Raw genomic sequence first — 19,829 nt, 5'->3', positions numbered from 1 at the left:
AAGCTCAGTCACTGGCAACTTATGCTGGGAAACTAACCTGGGCTGCGTTTCCCAAAAGCATCATAAGCCTAAACTGATCGTAGCTCCATTGGTTTCAATTGGTCTGTGATGTACTTAAGCTTACAATGCTTTTGGGAAACGCAGCCCATGTCCGGAGCAGGCTAACTGTCAGGCTAAGCTGAGCTCCTCTAACACTGACCAATAGGAACGCATCGATATTACCACTGACTCTCTCATATACTATTATTTGACTTTATTATCAGTCTAAAAATAAAAGTATACAGAAAATGCAACTTAAATCAAATAAATAAAAATATAGGCTACAACCGGCTGTATTGTGCCTGAGATTTAATGACGTTTTTCTAAGATATATGAAAATATTAACATAGTTGCTACTTGCGTATTCAGCTGATCAGCAGTTTCTAGCCATGCAGCCTTTCTCTTGACTTTCTAACATTTACAGATGAAGAATATATACACTGAGGAAAACTCAACATCTCAAATGCATTAAACAGCACAAATATATTTGTATCCATGATCGACATTAAGATCTGCTTAAGAATAAGCGTGCACATCAAATTATCTTAACTCATTTAACCTGGATCGAGTAGCGAGTAAAGTGAGTATCTTAAATTGTTGTTTATGGAACCGCTTTAGTCCCGATTGATTTGTTAGGTTATTTCAAGTCAGGTTTTGGACTTTAATCCCCGCTTTTCTTAGCCCCCTGGATACTCAGGTTTTGAGATTTCATTCTGTACAATTGTTATTTTAGTATTATTTCTATCATATTTTATAGTTTTTATTCATTTTGAATTAGCTTTTTTTTTAGTTAATTGTTTTTTTGTGTAGTTTTATGTGGTTTTGATGTTTTATTAGGTGCTTGTCTTGTTTTTTATATTACTATTTGTTTAATTTATTTCAGGTTTAGTTTTATGGTTTGGTTCAGTTTTAGTTTTATTTATTTGCAGTTAGCAATTGTAGTGCTTAAACTTAAGGTCACATAAAGGTCACATCTAATATTCACATTTTAATTAACAACAACAAACAAATCTTAAATTACAAAAATGTTGAATACACAAACTGGAATACACTACACAGCTGGGTTGAGTTGATGGATTTCACAGAAAATTATGTAGTGTAGTTTTTTGTTTTTTTTTATAACTTCAGATGATGATTCCTTCCAGTTGGAGGATATTAAACATGCTTGATATTTTGAGCTGATCTTAGAGCATGCAATGCTTGCCTGTTTCTATGTGAGTTTGTGGTGTTTGGCAATCTGTGATCAAAGTCTAGTAATGTGTGATATTCAGTCATTTAGTGTGCAATGCCCCGGGGCCAGTTGCATAAACTGCTTAGACTAGTCTTTAAAAGTGATCTCTTTTTTTTTTTTTTTTTTTTTTTTAAGACTGGTCATAACATTTTAAAATCAGTTCTAAAATGGGAAAATGATCTAATTTGAATGATCAATTTGAATTTACTTTTTAAGACATAGTCTTAACATAGTGGCTATGTTTATGCAACTGGTCCCAATTTTTCCTCTGTAACCATTAACAAAATCAACCAATGTATGATGCCTAGCGTTTTTAAATCTGTTCAGATTTTAATAGTAGTGTAGTGTTTTCCAGCTTTGAAGTTTATCTTGTGTATCTCTGCTTTGTTTAGCGGAAACTCCGTGAGATTAGTACCAAGTTCCAGCTGTTCCAGAAACCGGCCAACTTTGAGCAACGAATGCTGGACTGCAAGAGGATTCTGGAAAACGCCAAAGCCGAACTTCACATCCTGGACCTGAAAGACACACATCCAGAGGAGATCCAGACCCACCTGACCGGATGCATGGTGAGAAAACACAGACATTATTATGATCTATTTATTATAGTACGTATTAATGTTTTGAATTGGCTTTATTTTTATAGTTTTCATTTTAATTTGTTAAATTTTGTTAGGTACTTTTGTCTTTTTTTCTTTTTATGTATATAGCTTTATTTTTATTTCAGTTTTAGTCATTGTAATTTTAGTACTTCAACTTATTTTATTTTCACCTGTATTCCAGTTAGCAAAAATCATTTTTTAATAGTTTGTTTTTCAGTAACAACACTGAAAACACACACCTCATCATGGACTCTCACGCTGCTAGTGCTTTATGTATGCGTGTTGTTTTTATAAATGCAGAAACTGTATAAGATCTTGAGCGAGGTGAAACTGGAGGTGGAGACGGTGATTAAAACAGGAAGACAGATCGTACAGAAACAGCAGACGGAAAATCCTAAAGGAATGGATGAACAACTCACCGCCCTCAAATTACTCTACAATGAGCTGGGAGCTCAGGTCTGTGCACATTTACACATACAGGGTTAACCACCACAGTCTCGAGACATGTTTTTTTAAAAGTTGAACTTACATTAATATTACATGGCTTTCTAAACATGCGGGTCTCTAGTGAGAGACGTGAGTGCAACGGTGATAGATGTCCCTATAGAACAGGGGTGTCCAAACTACGGCCCGTGGGCCATCTGCAGCCCGCGAGGGTTTTTAAAAATGATACGAATCTGCAGAGGTGATCAAACTGTTTTCATCCAGCCCGTGAGGCAGTTGTTCCAAAATAGCTAATTTGATGCAATATCAGTAAAATCTGTAGCCTGTAGTGCAGTATATAACCCCTGATTTACACCATCCCGCCGCTCCGACGCGGCCGCTCCAGTCGATCCGTTTCAGAAGCGGCTCTCCTCACGACTTCACTAAAGATAGGCGCCTAGTATATTTTTGACGGATGCCGCGTTCAAGCCGTGCAGCGAATTCAAAATAAAAAGTCAAAATAGCTATATACACTACAAAACTGGCACAATTGTAAATAAGTTACATGTTTTAAAAATGTGAAAGTGTTCATTTGTTTTTAAAAATGCTTGAAATGCTCTGTAGACTTTCCAGTATCAGAACAAATGCCAGCGTTATGCTCACGGCCGCTGTAATTTTGTGGGGAAAACATGGAAATAATTTGTCATTTTATCTTTCAAAGAGATGCTTTCTTCTGTTTTCCACACACATTTTTATGAAAATGGCTATAGTACTGTTTTTCTGGATTATAAATTGTGTTTTTCATCTGAAACGTGCTGCAATTTCCAAGGCGACTTTTATAAAGCATCAAGGTTAGGATTGGTGATGAATGAGAAAAGGCAAGTGAGTTTGTTTAGAGTTTGTATTGTGCATTTTCCAGCAACCACGCCGCTAGTTTCAGTTTCACGTTAAATATTTAGGCTGGGCGATTATAATATATGTTTATATTGAATGCCACTATAATTTGTTTGTTTTTTAATTATCGTTTTTTTTTCTATTCTGAACACTGCTAAACTTACAGGATTTTTTCTGGAGGGTGGGACATATAAAAACATGTTTCTAATGTTTGTAAACGTTTCGTTTATTTTACATTATTTCGGAATTAAATGATAAAATGTGTCTTATACATCGACTTGTACACCAATGCAACTTATCTCTGTGTCTTAAAGTGCTCATAAAAATAGGTAGAGATGGTACAAGAAAAGAAGTGCCATACGTATACATACAGTACAGTAGTGAGTGTCAATTTAGAATAAAAAATAAAGCTTTATTTGTCAAACATTATGCGGCCCCTCACTTAATGTGGAAAACTTGATGTGGCCCTCGAGTCAAAAAGTTTGCCCACCCCTGCTATAGAACATGCGCTAAATATGCGTTCTGTGAGAACGGCTTGACGGTTTGACGTAAACGAGATCTTCACTTTTGATCTTATTTTGAATAAACACCGCAGCGGCTTCAACTGGATAGGCAAAAAAAAGCATTAAAATGCAATGACACCTACATCGTCATCACATCTTGTGTGCTACTGATAACGCACCCTGACGCACACTTAAAATTCGAATGCAACGTTTTTGAATTCGAACATGGATTATTATTTCAACAAATTCAAAATTCTATTCTATTTTTTATTTTGTTTTTTTTGACAGCCCTACTTTGCACATTTACACATACATGTTTAAAAACGCAATAAAAGCAAAATGTGCATGTTTTTTTTTTTTTTTTTTTTTGCAACGTTTTTTAGATTTGAAAAATGAAGGTTACGTTCAGCCTCTACATCCTCTGTTTTTCTACTTTTCACCACCCAATCAGTTTCCAGTGGACAAAATCCACTCAGAAATACATCACATTACAAAAGTAAAACGAGTTAGGAAAGCTATTTTGTGTGGTTAGGTGACTGAGGGGAAGCAGGATTTGGAGAAGGCCTTGTCTCTGTCTCAGCGGCTGCAGAAGGACAGCGCCGCCCTGCAGGCCTGGATGAGCCACACTGAGACTCAGCTGAAAGAGAAGCTCAGCACAGGAGACATGCCTGCCGATATCGAGACGGAGATCACATGGGCTAACGTGAGTGTGTTTGACAGTCGCTCGCTCATGGAGTCTTTACACCGAGTGTGTGTTACATGAGTGTTTGTCTGTAGGGCGTGTTGAAGGAGTCTGAGCGCAAGAAGAGCGATCTGTCGGTGTTGATGGAGAACAGCGCCGCCCTGCAGGCCTTGGTGGAGGGCAGCGAGGCTCAGCTGGAGGATCAGCTGTTTGAGCTGAATGAGGACTGGGAGCGTGTGCACACGCTGATCGAGGACTGGCTCAGTGCTGTTCTGGTGAGTGACTGCTTAAACCTCCATCACACAGTTAACTCATTTAGGTTCACATCATCCCAACAACTGCTTCAGTTCTGTGTGGTTTGTCAAGACTGATTAAAACAATAGCAGCACATGACACACACTTACTTATAGATGTCTAAAAGGGGACATGTCATAGACTTTTGTTTTTATATTCAGCTAATTATAAATACTATAAACTAACCCACACCCTAACCTAACAATACTTTCTGCATTTTAGAATTAGTAAAGGGGAAAACATTTATTAATTTATTATTATTAATATTGTTATAGTACTGTTTAGCTTTATTTCATTTTTAGATTAAGTTTTTTGTTTATTTATTTCAGTAGTAATTCAGTCATTTTGGTATTTCAACTTGTTTATTTAGCTGCCACGGCTACATTTCTATTCATCATCTAATGTTTATATTTTTTTTCTAGTTTTTCAATTAACATAAATGTTTTTAATAGTTTTAGTTTGTTACAAACTGGCACAATACCCACAATATATACAGTAACCCAAACCTAATGTTTTTATAATAAAAAAGAAAGAAAGAACAATGACATTGGGGGAAAAAAATGCGTTGTTTATACAAAGAACGTCCATGGATGTCTTGAAAAGGAGTTTTTTTTTCAGGTTTGCTCACTTCTGGGTGCAATTTGTTTCTAAAAAATGCTTATTTATGCACACACACACACACACACACACACACACACACACAACAGAGCTTGTGTCTGGAGTCTCATTTATCAGTAAATGATAGGGGAAGACCTTCATAATTACTCATTTAAATGCAAACTCAACTCACATGGGAGGTTTCAGTCATTAGCGGTCTGTTTGGAAGAATTTCATTAACATCAAAGATGTACAGGTTTGTAATGTCACCTATGAGCACAATATAATATAAAGTTATTATTATTATTGTATTATCTGTTTTATTCTTAGAAAAGGAATTAAACCAATACTGGATGGACAACATTTTTGTTTTATGTTATATTGTTTTATTTTATAATAAATAAATATATAAATCAATTATTAATAATAATAATATTGTCTTTTTCTCAATTCTTCCAAGAGGTATTAAATGCAGCAAAACCAGATATTCACATTGTTTTGGAAATTGAAAATTCCAACAAAATAATGATAATATTAAAAAATGTATGTTAGCAAGACTACTTTTTACCTATTATATTTCATTTCCGTTACTTAAAGATGCTGTATCATGCATGCTTTGTGTGTTGTAGAATCATCGACGTGAGGTGGAGATGTTTGATGAGAATTTGGCTCATATCAGCACATGGCTCTATCAGACGGAGATACGACTGGATGAGACGGAGAAGATGCCTGCAGCCGAGAAAGAGAGAATGATGAAGGTGAAAACACACACACACACTGTTTGTTTTTGTGAAAAGTGGGGACATCCCATAGGCGTAATGATTTTTATACTGTAGAAGCTGTATGTGCTATTACCCTACACCTAAACTTAGCCCTCACAGGAGACTGTGCATTTCTACTTTCCCCCCACAAATCTCACTCTGTATGATTTATAAGCGTTTTGAAAAGTGGGGACATCGGGCAATGTCATCATAAGTCACATTCACCTTGTAATATCTGTGTCATTATACAAATTTATCCTCATTTGTCACAAAAACACACACAGACTTGGTTATTTGTGTCTTTTCAGTGAAAGTGGATATTCAACGTGATCCATCAGGATTTGTTTGGATCATAAATGTTAGGCTACAATATTGTTGGTTAATATTATTTTTGCTCTGCCCCATGACCAAGATTATATCAGCAGCAAAGAAAATGTTTCAGAGGAAGGGAAAGTAATTACATTTTGATAGAAGATGATAAAAACGAACACTTTTTCTCCCTAGTCTAGTGAAGCATGATTGCATTAAGATGCATTAATGAATTGAATCTGCTCTGTGTGTGTCTGGCAGGCTGTGCTGTGTGAGTTGGAGGGGATGAGCGTGCATGTGGACAGCGCTCGTGATCAGGCAGTAATATTAATGACCAGCAGAGGGCCGGTGTGCAGAGAGCTGGTGGAGCCCAAACTGGCCGACCTCAACCGAAACTTCCACAAGGTGGCGCAGCACATCAGCTCGGCTCAGGTACGACTCCAACGGCTCAGCACAGGCCTGAGTGGAGTTTGTTTTCCAGCCGCGGTGCTGGACAGGCACTCATTAGCCAGTGCTAAGCGTGTGTGTGTGTGTGTGTTGTGTTCAGGTGTCTGCAGGTCTGGAGCTCAGACAGGAGGCAGTGCGGCCGCAGCAGGAGGTGGCAGACAGGAGGTCTGCTCCTCTTCTCTCCTCTTCACAGCTGCAGCTGTTTGAATCAGATCTACAAGCTACTATCAGAGCCCTGGAGCAACAGGAGGAAACACACACGCCTGATGATGAGAGGGTACACACACATCTCAAACACACATCTGATGAGAATTTAATCAGTGAGGTGGCATAATATTTTGAAGGTGGCTGTTTTTGTTTTTTTAATACTGGACTACCAACATATCTATATTTGAAAGGAATAGTTCACCAAAAAATGACAATTTCCTGAAGATTTACTCACCCTTAGACCATCAAAGTTTGTTTTTTCATCAGATTTGGAGAAATGTTGCATTGCATCTCTTGCTCACCAGTGGATGCTCTGCAGTGGATGGGTGCCGTCAGAATGAGAGCCCAAACAGCTGAGAAAAACACCACAATAATCCACAAGTAATCCACATCACTCCAGTCTATCAGCTAATGTTTTGTGAAGTGAAAAGCTGTGTATTTGTCAGAAAGCAATCCATCATTAGGATGATTTTTAACTTAAAACAGTTGCTTCCAGCTGAAATATGAGACATCTATCTATAATAACACTTCCTCCAGCGAAAAAGCCGTCTCACCTGAATCAGGGGAGAAATCTGCACATATTTGGCTTGTAATCTCTGCACAGTTTACAAGCCAAAACGGTCCAAAACAGTGCTAAAACAAATATGGGTGGATTTTGATGTGAGAGGGGTGGACTTTTTCCACTGGCGGAAGCGTTATTATGGATTATGGACTCGTATTTTGTCCAGAAGCAATGGTTTCAAGTTAATGATGGATATGTTTGTTACAAACATGCAGCTTTTCATTTCACAAGACATTAATTGATAGACTGGAGTGATGTGGATTACTTGTGGATTATTGTGATGTTTTTATCAGCTGTTTGGACTCTCATTCTGACGGCACCCATTCACTAAAGAGCATTCATTGGTGAACAAGTGATAATTTTTACATTTCTCCAAATCTGTTCCCATGAGAAAAAAACAAAAGAAAAAACTTGTTTTAGGGTGAGTAAATTTTCAGCAAAAGTGAATTTTTGGGTGAACTATTCCTTTAAACATCAACTATGAGGTGTTGCACTTGCTCTGGTGACTACATAAACAGCAATATATAAAGCGTCATGTGTTTGTCCTGAATGAGTGTGTTTGTGTTTTAGTTGGATGAGGAGAAAGCTCATGTTGAGGAGGTGCTGAGGAGAGGAGAGGAGGTGCTGCTGTCTGTTCCTGACGAGGACAGAAGAGAAGACATCCGCAGGAGACTCCTGCTGCTCCAGACAGACTACAAGGTCATCTCATGCACTCTTAACATGTCAGCCACGTAACGCCAGCTCTAAATTTCAAGCCACTTTCACACATAAAACCTGTTAAATTGCGGTATTAACATTTCTAGCAACAGATTTCTGTTTATTAATAGTATTGCTACTACTCAGACATATCTAAAGACTCTTGAAATTCTAAAATCAAAATGTTCTTTCAGAAATAGTAGGTAGCTACTGTTTGAAAAACTGCTGGGCTGCAACTTATGTACACAGTGTTTACAATTGCGGTTGTGTGTAATGTGATGGTTGTCTATAAGAGGAAGACGTAATGCCAGAACCTTGCATTTGGTTCCACTCTTTCACTTCAAGTTATGCTGCAGTCATGATTAAGTTTACAGCTGTGTTATAGCTGTATTAAAGCTATGTTTAGAGCTTTGTTAAAGGCAGCGTGTGTCATTTTTCAAAAAACTTTTAGAAAACTGAGTCGGGGCCGAGTACCAAAACAAACTTGTAGCCAATCAGCAGTAAGGGGCGTGTCTGCTCATGATGTTGAGGAGAGAGCGTTCAGTGAACAGCCGAGCGACAGAAAGATAGAGATGGCGGATAAAAAACAAAAAGAGGAAAACGACTGCGGAATAAGGCAAAGAAGTAGGACCTGTGTAAATATCAGCTTTCCAGCCCTGGAGAGAACTCAAGTAGCGGAAGGCCTTTTTTCCAATTTGTGTACTTGGTATTAATGCGCGCAGACCTAACGTTACGCCACCAGACTAATCTTCTCGGTAGTTTAGACCGCGATGGAAACGCAGACAGCAACAGGTCTGGTTGCTGTTCCTGGGACGTATTGTTCCAGGTAATTTCGGTGGAAACGCGGCTTATGTTTCACAGAACTAATCGTTGCCTGGGTTGCGTAGGCTACATACATGTGGGGCGGATCTATCACAATAGTGGCGAGACCCTTTTGGGGTAGGGGCGTATTTGTTTTGGTGATTTCAAATATGAGCTTTGGCTTCCAGAAATTGCTTACCCTGCCTTTAAAGTAATATTTTGCCTGCATTGCGTGCATTACAACAGTATTTCTGCTTTGTTACGCCTTTGTTTATGGCTGTTACAGCTATTTTACAGCTACATTTACGGCTGTGTTATAGCTGTGTTTTGACTGTGTCAGAACATTGTTTACAACAACTACAGCTTTGTTTCAGCTGTGTTTTCGGTCGTATTTAGGGATGCAGCGATTTAGGCTCTGCTACGCCGAGCATTTATGTTGCAAGGAACAGAACTGTTGCAACTTGCACAAAACCAGCATAAAATGGTGTGCTTATCAGAGACACAAATTATTATTTTATTAAATGAAATGTACGGATGACCGTTGATTTCAATAATAGTTTAGTCTATACCCCTCATTAGTAAGAGTGTCCTCTGTGGGATAAATAGTTAATATTACTCTTATATTAATAATAATACTTAATTAACTTTGTGATGATTTATCCCTGTTGTTGTAGTATTCATCAGTCAAAAACCAACAAGATTTGTTTTTTTTGTTCACCATGTTTCCAAGTTTTCTACCTCAGGTCCAAAAGAAATGCAGAAAGAATGTACAAAATGAAAATGACTAAATACTTTTGTGATCTATTTCCATTTGTTATTTTCAAAAGGGAAATACTGACAAGGATGTTTACAGAGCAGAGGTCATCTTTGTATTAATTCCAGAGGGAGAGATGGACATTTTATTCTTTATTGATATTTTGTGCTGTATTTGGTTACTGTTTTTTCTGTCTCAAAAGGCAGCAACACGTAACACTTTAATATCTAAAGAGAGTTTTATGTTATGAAATGAATAATTGCATAATAATCATAAATATCTTGAAACCGTGATTATTCCTCGTACTGTAATCATACCAACAAAATCTATAATCTTTGCATTGCTAGTTGCATTATGGCTATTTTACAGCTACATTTACAGATATGTTAAAGTTATGTTTAGGCTGCATTATGACTTCATTACAACTGTTTATAGTGGTTATGGCTACTCTTTCAGCTTTGTTTATGGGTATGTTTATGACTGTTGCAGTTATGTTTACAACTGTGCTAAAGCTATTCTTCGGCTGCTGTGTTACAATAGTCTTTACATCTGTTACAACTTTGTTACACCATTATTTTTTGCTGTTATGACTTTACAGTTATTCTATGGCTATTTTTACAGCTGTGATTATTGGTTTTGTTATGGCTGTTACAGCATTGTTTATGGCTTTGTTACAGCTGTGTTATGACTCTAACGGCTATGTTACAAAAATGTTTGCGGTTGTGTTATGGCTGTGTTACAACTCGTAAAGCCTTATTTTTATAGCTGTTACATCAGCGTTATAACAAATTGACAGCTGATTTGCTGGCGTTCCCACAACAGATCTTGTTCTATTGCACTGAAAGCAAAGGCTAAATGTGTGAAACACTGTCTCACACTAAATTCTTCTATTCACTATATTCTCTCTCTGTCTCTCTGCAGCAGCTTCATATCGCCAGAACTCAGCCAGTTGTGCTCGAATCATCGTCTTCTCCTCAGGATGAGAGGAGCGCATCGGTCTCCCCGTCTGACTATCTGCTGGACATTAATAAGGTTCTGCTGGCCATGGCCGACAACGAGCTGCTCCTGAACTCCTCAGAGCTCAGCGGAGGACTGTTTGAGGATTTCTCCAGCCAGGAGGACACGCTCAGGGTCAGACACACTGCAGGAATTTGCTTAGACACATAAACAGTTTTCTTCGTGACAGGGTTCAAGAAGTCCAAATGTGACCGTGAACCACAAAACCATTCATAAGGGTAAAATTTTTGAAATTGAGATTTATACATCCTATGAAAGCTGAATAAATAATCTTTCCATTGATGTATGGTTTGTTAGGATAGGACAATATATGGCCAAGATACAACTATTTGAAAATCTGCAATCTGAGGGTGCAGAAAAATCTAAATATTGAGAAAATTGCCTTTAAAGTTGTTCAAATTAAGTTCTTAGCAATGCATATTACTAATCAAAAATTAAGTTTTGATATATTTACAGCAGGAAATTTGCAAAATATTTTCATGGAACGTGATATTTATTTAATATCCTAATAATTTTTGGCATACAAGAAAAATTTATAATTTTACAATGTGTTTTTGGCAATTGCTACAAATATATCCGTGCTACTTATTACTGGTTTTGTGCTCCAGGGTCATGCTAGTACAAGTGTTGGGGAAACTGCTTTGAAACTAGCTTGCCAAACTACAGTCTACTCGTGTAAGCTAAACTGTTGACCATAATAACTTCCTGTTCACTAGCAGTCCTCTATAGAGGCTAAACTGACTAGAGCAATGGGTGTTTTCAGTTGTTCTGTTTGTTTTGTATTGACTTCTCTGTGTCTCTGTTTCTAGAATATAAAGGAGAGTTTGGAGCGGTTGGGTGAGCAGGTTGAAGTGATTAATGAGCGCCAGCCTGATGTGATTCTGGAAGCTTCCAGACAGGAGATGGCACAGATATCTGATGCCCTGTCACAGCTGAACTCAGAGTGGGACAGAGTCAACCGCATATACAGCCAGAGGAAAGGGTGAGCCTCGAATGACTCTGCATTTCCCCATAATTCCCTGTCTAGATGAGAAGTCTTTCGCCGTGTCCTCTTTATGGTCCATCGTCACAAAGTGAACCTGAAAAAAACTTTTGCATTTCATTTGTTGGCCATGATGGTAGTTATTGCATGAAGCCAATGATGAATACAGTATGAGTGATTATAATATTGCATTTCTAGTTATGAAGAAGGTCACAATTATCCAGGTGGATGTGTGTGAGCGTTGGTTGCAGTAGGTTAGGAAGAGTTAGCATTCAAGCATACATTTCCTCATTTTCTCCTTATCGAAGGTAGGTTTCCTAATGTTATTTTGCCCATTCGTAACATGCTAATGGAGGAGTCCAGGAAAGGATGTGCTTATGCATTTAGGATTGGGGGCAGCAAATGTAATAATTTAAAAACCCATAACAGTCAACCCCTAATCTGAATTTAGTTGGAGGGAGGGAGGATATGCCCTCTCAGTATGTGTGGAGGCTACGGCTCTGAGTCGAGGAATATGTGCTGATGATTGGTCCACAGAGAAATGTGTCAAGTCCCTGGATGTTATAAATGCATGAGGATGAGAGAGAAACCAATGCCAATACCGCACTACTCAAACCTTCATTAATTCTGCTGCAGAGTGCTTCTGATTTAAAGAAATATCACACTCTAATAGACAGTTTAGAGCTAAATTAAAATGATGAATAATACCATCAGTGCTAATTAGTTAAAAAAAAGTTGCCTTTGTAGTATAATGATTACATCACAATTATCATTTATTATTATCAGTTATCGCTTTTTTTTTACTGTTGTAGAATAAGCTTGAGATGCAATCACACAAAAACTGTCAAGAACAAGCCATATTTGACACAAATTATACGAAGAAGCCCATTAAGTTTAAGAACATTTGTTACTTAAAATGAAGATGAAACAAAAGAACATAAATATTATATAATAAAAAACAACAACAACAAACTTAGTGAAAATTAGTAGTGTTGGCAACTGAAAAAAAAATAACAGAACATTACAAAATTGTTACATACCTACATAAACAAATAAATTAATAAAATTGTAATTAATAATAACTGAAAAGTAAAATTTAAAGTAGACCTATTATGCTCCTTTTTACAAGATGTAAAATAAGTCTCTGATATCCCCAGACCGTACATGTGACGTTTTAGCTCAAAATACCCGACATCATTTGTTTTATAGCTTGTTAAAATTGCCACTTTTAAGGTATGAGCCAAAACGCGCTGTTTTGAGTATGTTGCTTTAATGCAAATGAGCTGGTGCTCCCGGAGAAGAGGGCGGAGCTTCAAGAGCTCCAGCTAAGCATTAGCAGTGCTAGCCTTTGCAAATAAACATCCCCCTATTAGTACAAGCCTGTTATCTTTACAGAAAACATACTCTGTTTAAAAGTCAATCATCTGATTGTACTGTGCATAATAAATTGGTGTTTATGAATTACACAGATGGGGAGCAAAGCGGGATAAAAATAACAACATAGCTGCTCTCATGCTATCACAAACTTTATAAGTCCCACTCGTGATTATGAGCTCAATAAACTCAAGCGATCGACTCCCATTGCTTTCATATACAACTTTTAACTACTACCAGTGGTGGAAATGGGGGGGGGACGCGGGGGGGACGGAGTCCGGGGAGTGAATTTCGAGGGGGGACGGCGTTTCATTTCCAACTGGTTAGATTTATTTGAAAATTAAAATGATTTCTATATTATATCCATTCAAAAGACTAGAAAAGCGATCCCAGGTCTGCATAAACCGTAGTGCAGTGCAGACTAAACAAAATGTAGCGGGATATTTGTGTCTATGGTTTGCTGGGCAATGCCGTCTTTGATTGGCCATCAAGAGCAGACTGCAGCCAATGGAAATGCTTCTCTATTTCTGCACATGCTGCTCCTCACAGCACAGATCGTGAAAGCAGACTGCAGTTTGTCATTCATTGTAACAAACAAAGTGTAGAAATAATAGATTCAGTTTGCAGTGTAGAGAGCTTCATTCACTAAAATAGAAGTTTGTGAGATCGCGATGAACTTGATTATAAAGAGTTTGCAAATGTGAAATTTAATTAATACAACAGATTTATACATTATTGATTTTATTCAAAAGTTAATATAAAGCGACTTACATTTTAGGAACACTTGTCTGATCTGTTGAGAACTATTTTGTTGATGAAATAAAGTCACAGCTGAGCCACTGCGCATCTCCGAGCAAACAGCGCTGTTTCAATTATGAATGAATCTTTGTTTTTGAACAAATCTAGTGAGTCGATGATTCTATGATCCATTCATAAAGAGAGTCACTTGCTTCATTCCTTAATGAATCAGCAGTTTGAACGAATCGATTAGATGAATGATTCAGTGACAGACAGTGACTTGCTGCCACCTACTGGGAGTTTCATTTTTAAAGTATACATTTGAATTGTTTAATGTTTCTGTATTCAATCTCATAACATTGTTTTTATTAAATGTATTAATGCCACCTCGGAGTCTTGTTAAAAAGTCTGTAAATATTCCACATTTGTGCTCTTCTGTTCCGTGCAAAAATTAATTGTTGATGTTGATTTCAGGTCTTCCTGATTGTATCTTATTATTTTAAATTAATTTATTGTTTAATAATTTATTTTTTACAAAAAGTTAATAAATCTAATTTTGGCACAACATATGACATACATTTAATAAAGATAAAAATGGCATTACAAAGATTAAAAAAAATACTTTGAGTCAAACATCATCTTATAATAGTAAGTTTAATTTCTGTCATTGATCAGAAGGTGTTCCTAATTTATTTATTTATTTTTTTAAGTAGAAGCACTAGTGCTCCTGAAAAGAAATGTAAGTGTAGAGTCCTTAAGAATGTAATGTTACCTTTTAAAACTAATTGAAAAGGTTTTTGCAAAGTGTATTAAATATAATCTACAAATGCAATACTGTACCGCTAAATAAGACGTGTTTTGAGGGCTTAGCTAATCAGGCCAATGAGAGACAATCATTCTAATATTTTATGAAATCATTAGTTCATTTCACTAATCAATGTTTTTTTGTTCGTTTTTTATTACACACAAGAGGTCATTAATAATAATTATATTATAAGATGCACAAATTCAAACACAACGCATCTTTAATTTGGGCAGACTTGGTGCCTGTCTTAATGTACAAGAAGGTTTAGAGAAAATATGACATAAGTTCTTAATAAATGTTTTCATATATTATAAATGTTTTTATGATAAAATGCATCCGAAAGGTAATCTAAAATTACCATTGTTTTGGTAATTTAAAAAAATTACCCCCCCCCCCCCCCCCCCCAAGTTAGAGTCCCCCCAGTAAATATCGGCCATTTCCACCACTGACTACTACATTCCTATTCACAATCATTCATGAAGACAGCACCAGTGAAAACAGACCGAGACAATGGTAGCTTTAGCATCATTAGCCTTACAGAGTGCCAAGAAGCTCTTTCAGAAGGGCAATTTGGAAAACAAACACGTGATACGTTGTTTGGAGCTGACGTTCGCGCACGAAGCGTTGGTATTGATCCCTACACGTATTGGGGACTTTACAGATTTTTTCCAGGACATTTCCTTAGACAATGAAACTTAACCACAGTGTCCTCAGCGGCTCAGATGGAGGGAGTCTATGGAGACTCCTATGTTCGTTAGTGCATCCCAAAACACAACACTTGAAAAGCCTCTTTGGTGCTCACATTGTATATCTCCAGCAGCTACAGCAAGTAAACGGTAATGGTGGAGGCGGACCGCAGCTCACTCAGGGCTGTGTCTATGCTTATAGGTCAGCGTCACAAATGGGCGGGACTTTCCCCTCAGTGACGTGAACAGAGGGAGAATCTGAAACGGCTCGTTCTGAGATACTGTTTATGATTTTTTTTTTTTTTTTTTTTAGATTATAAAGGGGTGGATTTGTACCATTATAGGCTAGTTGTTTTCACACACTGCGGCCACACAACTGTGTTCAAACACCTTATAAAAGTGATTTTTGCATGATAGGTCCACTTTCATTTCAGGAAAAAGTGCATGATTGTCATGAGTATAATGTCATAATGCTAAAACAGGCCTAAATGGGCTTCTCTTTCTTCATGTAAAATATAATTCATCATTTTTCCTTTGATTTTTGGGTTGAAATGTGACCTAGACATGTTTTCTTGAGTTTGACTTCAGAACTCAAAGTTAATCATTTAAGAGGTAGGTTCTTCTCTGAGGTGAGCAGAATATCACACAGGAAGTTGAAGGGAAATCCGCCTGCTTTCCACACTGTTAAACAGAAATGTAACCCAGTTACTCGGCCAGTTTTATAGACACCCGCTGACATGAGGAAGAGCCAGAGTTCCCTGCCGAAAACACCAGCATTCATTTCCAAAAAAAGGATCCTGGCTGAATTATGCTGGGCTAGCTGGGGTACCAGTTTAAGCATGCTGACCACCAATAAAGATAGCCAGTTAGAAAAGCATTTCCAGTGAAGAAGGGTGTTAGTTTAGCTGGTTTAATATGAAACAGCAGGTTCTAACTGGCTTGAGCAGATCAGTTTTTAGTTAATTCAGTTAATCAGCCTATTATGTTATTTATTCATATTTTAAATTAGTCTTTCATTTTTACATTTTCAGTTTTTATTTCAACTTGAAATTGACTTTGTGGTTTATTTTTTAATATTTATCAAAAATTGAGTATTTGAGTTTGTTTTAAGAATATTAGTACTTCAACTTAAATTGGGTTTTTCATCGCATATTTGTATTTTATTTTACTTCAGTTATGAATGAATGAAATCAATTAGTTCACAATAGCAACACTGACACACTGGTGCTTCCATGGTTCAAATCAACATGCTTTCAGCTGCAGTTTTAACTTCTGCATGCTTTATTGCACAGTCATCTGTCAGATAGGGCTGCAGTCTCTGTGAGTGAATCAAGATGTTTTGATGAATGTAATGCCAGCTCGAGCAGCCGTTTGTGTTCGTCCTCTCAGAGAAATGAATTTTTGAGGGCGCTGTCTGTCTGATAGATTTACTGGTGAGGGGTATCAATGCATCTCTTGTGCTAACACGCCACACTTGCTTGAGAACGAGATAAACGATTTGAAACTCTCAGTGCTGTTGTGTTTAATTGAGGAAATGCATGTAATGTGAGGAAATCATCACTTAGATGCGTGTGTGTGTGTGTGCAGGTGTTTTGATCGAGCTGTGGAGGAATGGAGGCAGTTTCACTGTGATATGAACAAACTCTCGCAGTGGCTGAGCGACACTGAACAGGTCCTGGCTGACGGGATCGGACCAGACGGAGAGCTGGACCTGGACCGCGCGCGTTCACAGCAACAGGTCAGATGCAGGGTCAAAGGTCACGGATCCATTCTGTCACACAGTGGTTAAAGATCTGCTAACTGATAGATTGTAGTTTCAAATCCCAATGACGAGTGAACTGAGAAAATAAAAGTGTTTTACACAAAGTTCAGATAAACTTAAAAAAAAATAAAATTATAAAATTATTTTCTTTTGGGTCAGTAACTTTTTGTTTTTTTTGGAAAAAAATAAAAAGAATAAATCAACAATGACGACAAATTGATTAAAAAAAGTTACCGTAAAGATGTCTATCTAGAAAAAAAAAAAAAAAAAAAAAAAAAACATTCCCTAAAAAAATAAATAAAATTGTTTCCAACATTGATAATAAATCAGTATATTAGAATGATTTCTGAAGGATTATGTGACACCTGAAGACTGGAGTAATGATGCTGGAAATACAGCTTTGATCACAGAAGAGACTTCTTTTAAAAAATCTTACTGACCACAAACATTTGAACAATGCATGTTTAGGTTAAATATGAATCTCTTAAATTATTCCATTTATGGTAAAATGTGTCAGTAGATCTGCAAATCATGACAGACGTTTCATTTGACAGATTTAAATGCATTGTGTCATTTACATCAGCCAGGGTCATTTTTACAATTCAATTATGCTTTATGTACATTTGCTGCTTTGTGTATTTTTTATGTATTTTTGCACTTACAGGTACACGTTCATGGGTTCAGTTTCCATAAAATATATAGCTGGAATACATTTCAGTCAGTTTAAATAAAAGCATCTCCCACATGCATTAATATCAATGTAAATGTCAACAAAATGTCATACTGTGAACAGAAAAGTCAGAAAAAATCACAGAACATATTTATAGAGGGTAGTAATCATTATCCATGAATGTTAATGGCGATCAGTGAGATGCTAATTGATAATTGTGTGATAATTATATGATAATTAAGTCAGCAAGCACTTACAGTTAAATGTATAAAAGAAAGATGATTTCTAGCATACAAGAAAAATAAACCAATGTTTGTATGACTGATGTGTGTCACAGTTGCCTCTTCCCCTGCAATTAACACACAGGACGATCACTCGTGCCTGCTTAAGTGTGTTTCACAGTCTGGCAGAGCTTTGGAGAGAGTGTGTGTGTGTGTGTGTGTGTGTGTGTCTGTCTGTCTGTCTGTCTGTCTGTCTGTCTGTGTGTGTGTTTCTGGGTCTGAATGTGCTGAAAGAGTGCGAGTTGAACATGAAATTGTCCTCAAATACAAATTAAGGTCAGATGCATTTCTTGCCCTCATTTGCATATGAAGTGGCAACTTCCTGTTTCTGACAGGTCAAGAATCCATTAACCCTGTGTGTGTGTGTGTGTAGGATCTGATGGAGGGTGTGGCCTCTCATCAGTCTGTGGTGGCGGTTCTGAGGCGGTCTGGAGAGCACGTCATGGCTCAGGTGTCATCACCTGACGCCGCTCTGCTGCAGGAGAAGCTGGACGCTCTGAGACGCCGCTGGACGCACGTCGAGAGAGAAGTGTGTGAGCGCCAGCGCAGGTGAGCCGGACCGCAGGACAGACTCACAGATCAGTGTATGTGTGTGTGTGTGTGTGCTAAACGCTGTTTGTGCAGGTTGATGGGTGAGGACCCGGCCGTGATGGATGTGGTTCAGAGGACCGCTGGTCTGGCTCAGTGGCTGGAGCACACAGAGATTGCCGTGGCGACGCTGCCCGTTTCAGCCACCGACATGAGCCTCAGAGAGCTCAAGGTTCGACACACACACACACACACACACGACACGCATTGATAGCATTCAAGAAAAAAAAAAGGTAACACTTTTTAGTTTAGGGAGCAATTCTCACTATTAACTAGTTGCTTATTAGCATGCCTATTATTAACATATTAGCTGTTAATTAGTATTTATAAAGCACATATTCTACATCCCTAATCCTACACAATACCTAAATTTAACCACTACCGCACTAACTATTAATAAGCAGCAAATTAGGAGTTAATTGAGGCAAAAGTCGTAGTTAATGGTTTGTTAATAGCGAGAATTGGACATTATTTAATATTGTTATTTATGATTATTATTTATAATTTTTTTTTACACATTATATATGTATTTTGTACACATTATATAAGTCATTTTAAAAGCTATTGTTCACTTCTATTTTTATTACCGCAAATTTTTTTTATTTTTTTTAATATATAATTATTGGGCGCTATGAAATCCCTTTTATTTCCAAATATTTTTCCATTTTAATTTTTCTATACTCTGTTTTAATGGTTAAATTAAATTGTATTAATCAAAAAGCCTGTCTAATTAATTGAGTTTTTCAGTTTTATCTGTACCAAATTCTGTTTTCCATTATTTTCTGGATTCCTTTTTAATGGTTCCATTAAATTTTAATAATCAAAAGCATCTCCAATTAATTGATTTTTATATATTTTTTAAATATATACTTTTTTTTTTTTTCAGAAATACTGCATATTTACATTTGTCCCCTAAATAAATTCTGGTAAATACTCCTTTAAAAAGTGTTTTTTGATTATGATTGTATTATTATTAGACTAGAACACGTGGATATGTTGTCGTTCTTACACTATAATACTGAACTTTCCTTTCAGTGATTTGGACTGAGATAGACGCTTGCTGCTTGCACTCTGTTGCACTTTACTTTTGCTTTAAAAAAAATGAGTCGACAGATTAATCGAAAATA

The 19,829-nt window shown here is 37.0% G+C and overlaps 1 protein-coding gene across 6 annotated transcripts in view; it reads left to right on the top strand.

The window, feature by feature from the left end:
* The window catches only part of LOC306860982 (utrophin-like), a gene marked incomplete at its 3' end in the record, with an annotated part of 232,987 nt that overhangs the window by 66,364 nt on the left and 146,794 nt on the right, over window positions 1-19,829 (top strand). For all 6 annotated transcript variants that reach the window (XM_079403021.1, XM_079403019.1, XM_079403020.1 and 3 more), the window contains 13 exons: window positions 1,663-1,836; window positions 2,170-2,325; window positions 4,222-4,392; window positions 4,467-4,646; window positions 5,892-6,020; window positions 6,594-6,764; window positions 6,880-7,056; window positions 8,119-8,247; window positions 10,721-10,930; window positions 11,626-11,798; window positions 16,989-17,139; window positions 18,488-18,663; window positions 18,739-18,874. In XM_079403021.1, the coding sequence (XP_079259147.1) occupies window positions 1,663-1,836; window positions 2,170-2,325; window positions 4,222-4,392; window positions 4,467-4,646; window positions 5,892-6,020; window positions 6,594-6,764; window positions 6,880-7,056; window positions 8,119-8,247; window positions 10,721-10,930; window positions 11,626-11,798; window positions 16,989-17,139; window positions 18,488-18,663; window positions 18,739-18,874 (2,133 nt within the window). The remainder of the gene's footprint in view (window positions 1-1,662; window positions 1,837-2,169; window positions 2,326-4,221; window positions 4,393-4,466; window positions 4,647-5,891; window positions 6,021-6,593; window positions 6,765-6,879; window positions 7,057-8,118; window positions 8,248-10,720; window positions 10,931-11,625; window positions 11,799-16,988; window positions 17,140-18,487; window positions 18,664-18,738; window positions 18,875-19,829) is intronic.

The sequence above is a fragment of the Barbus barbus genome, assembly GCF_936440315.1.
Source record: "Barbus barbus genome assembly, chromosome: 41".
Classification (NCBI taxonomy): domain Eukaryota; kingdom Metazoa; phylum Chordata; class Actinopteri; order Cypriniformes; family Cyprinidae; genus Barbus; species Barbus barbus.
This window is presented reverse-complemented; position numbering and strand designations above follow the sequence as displayed.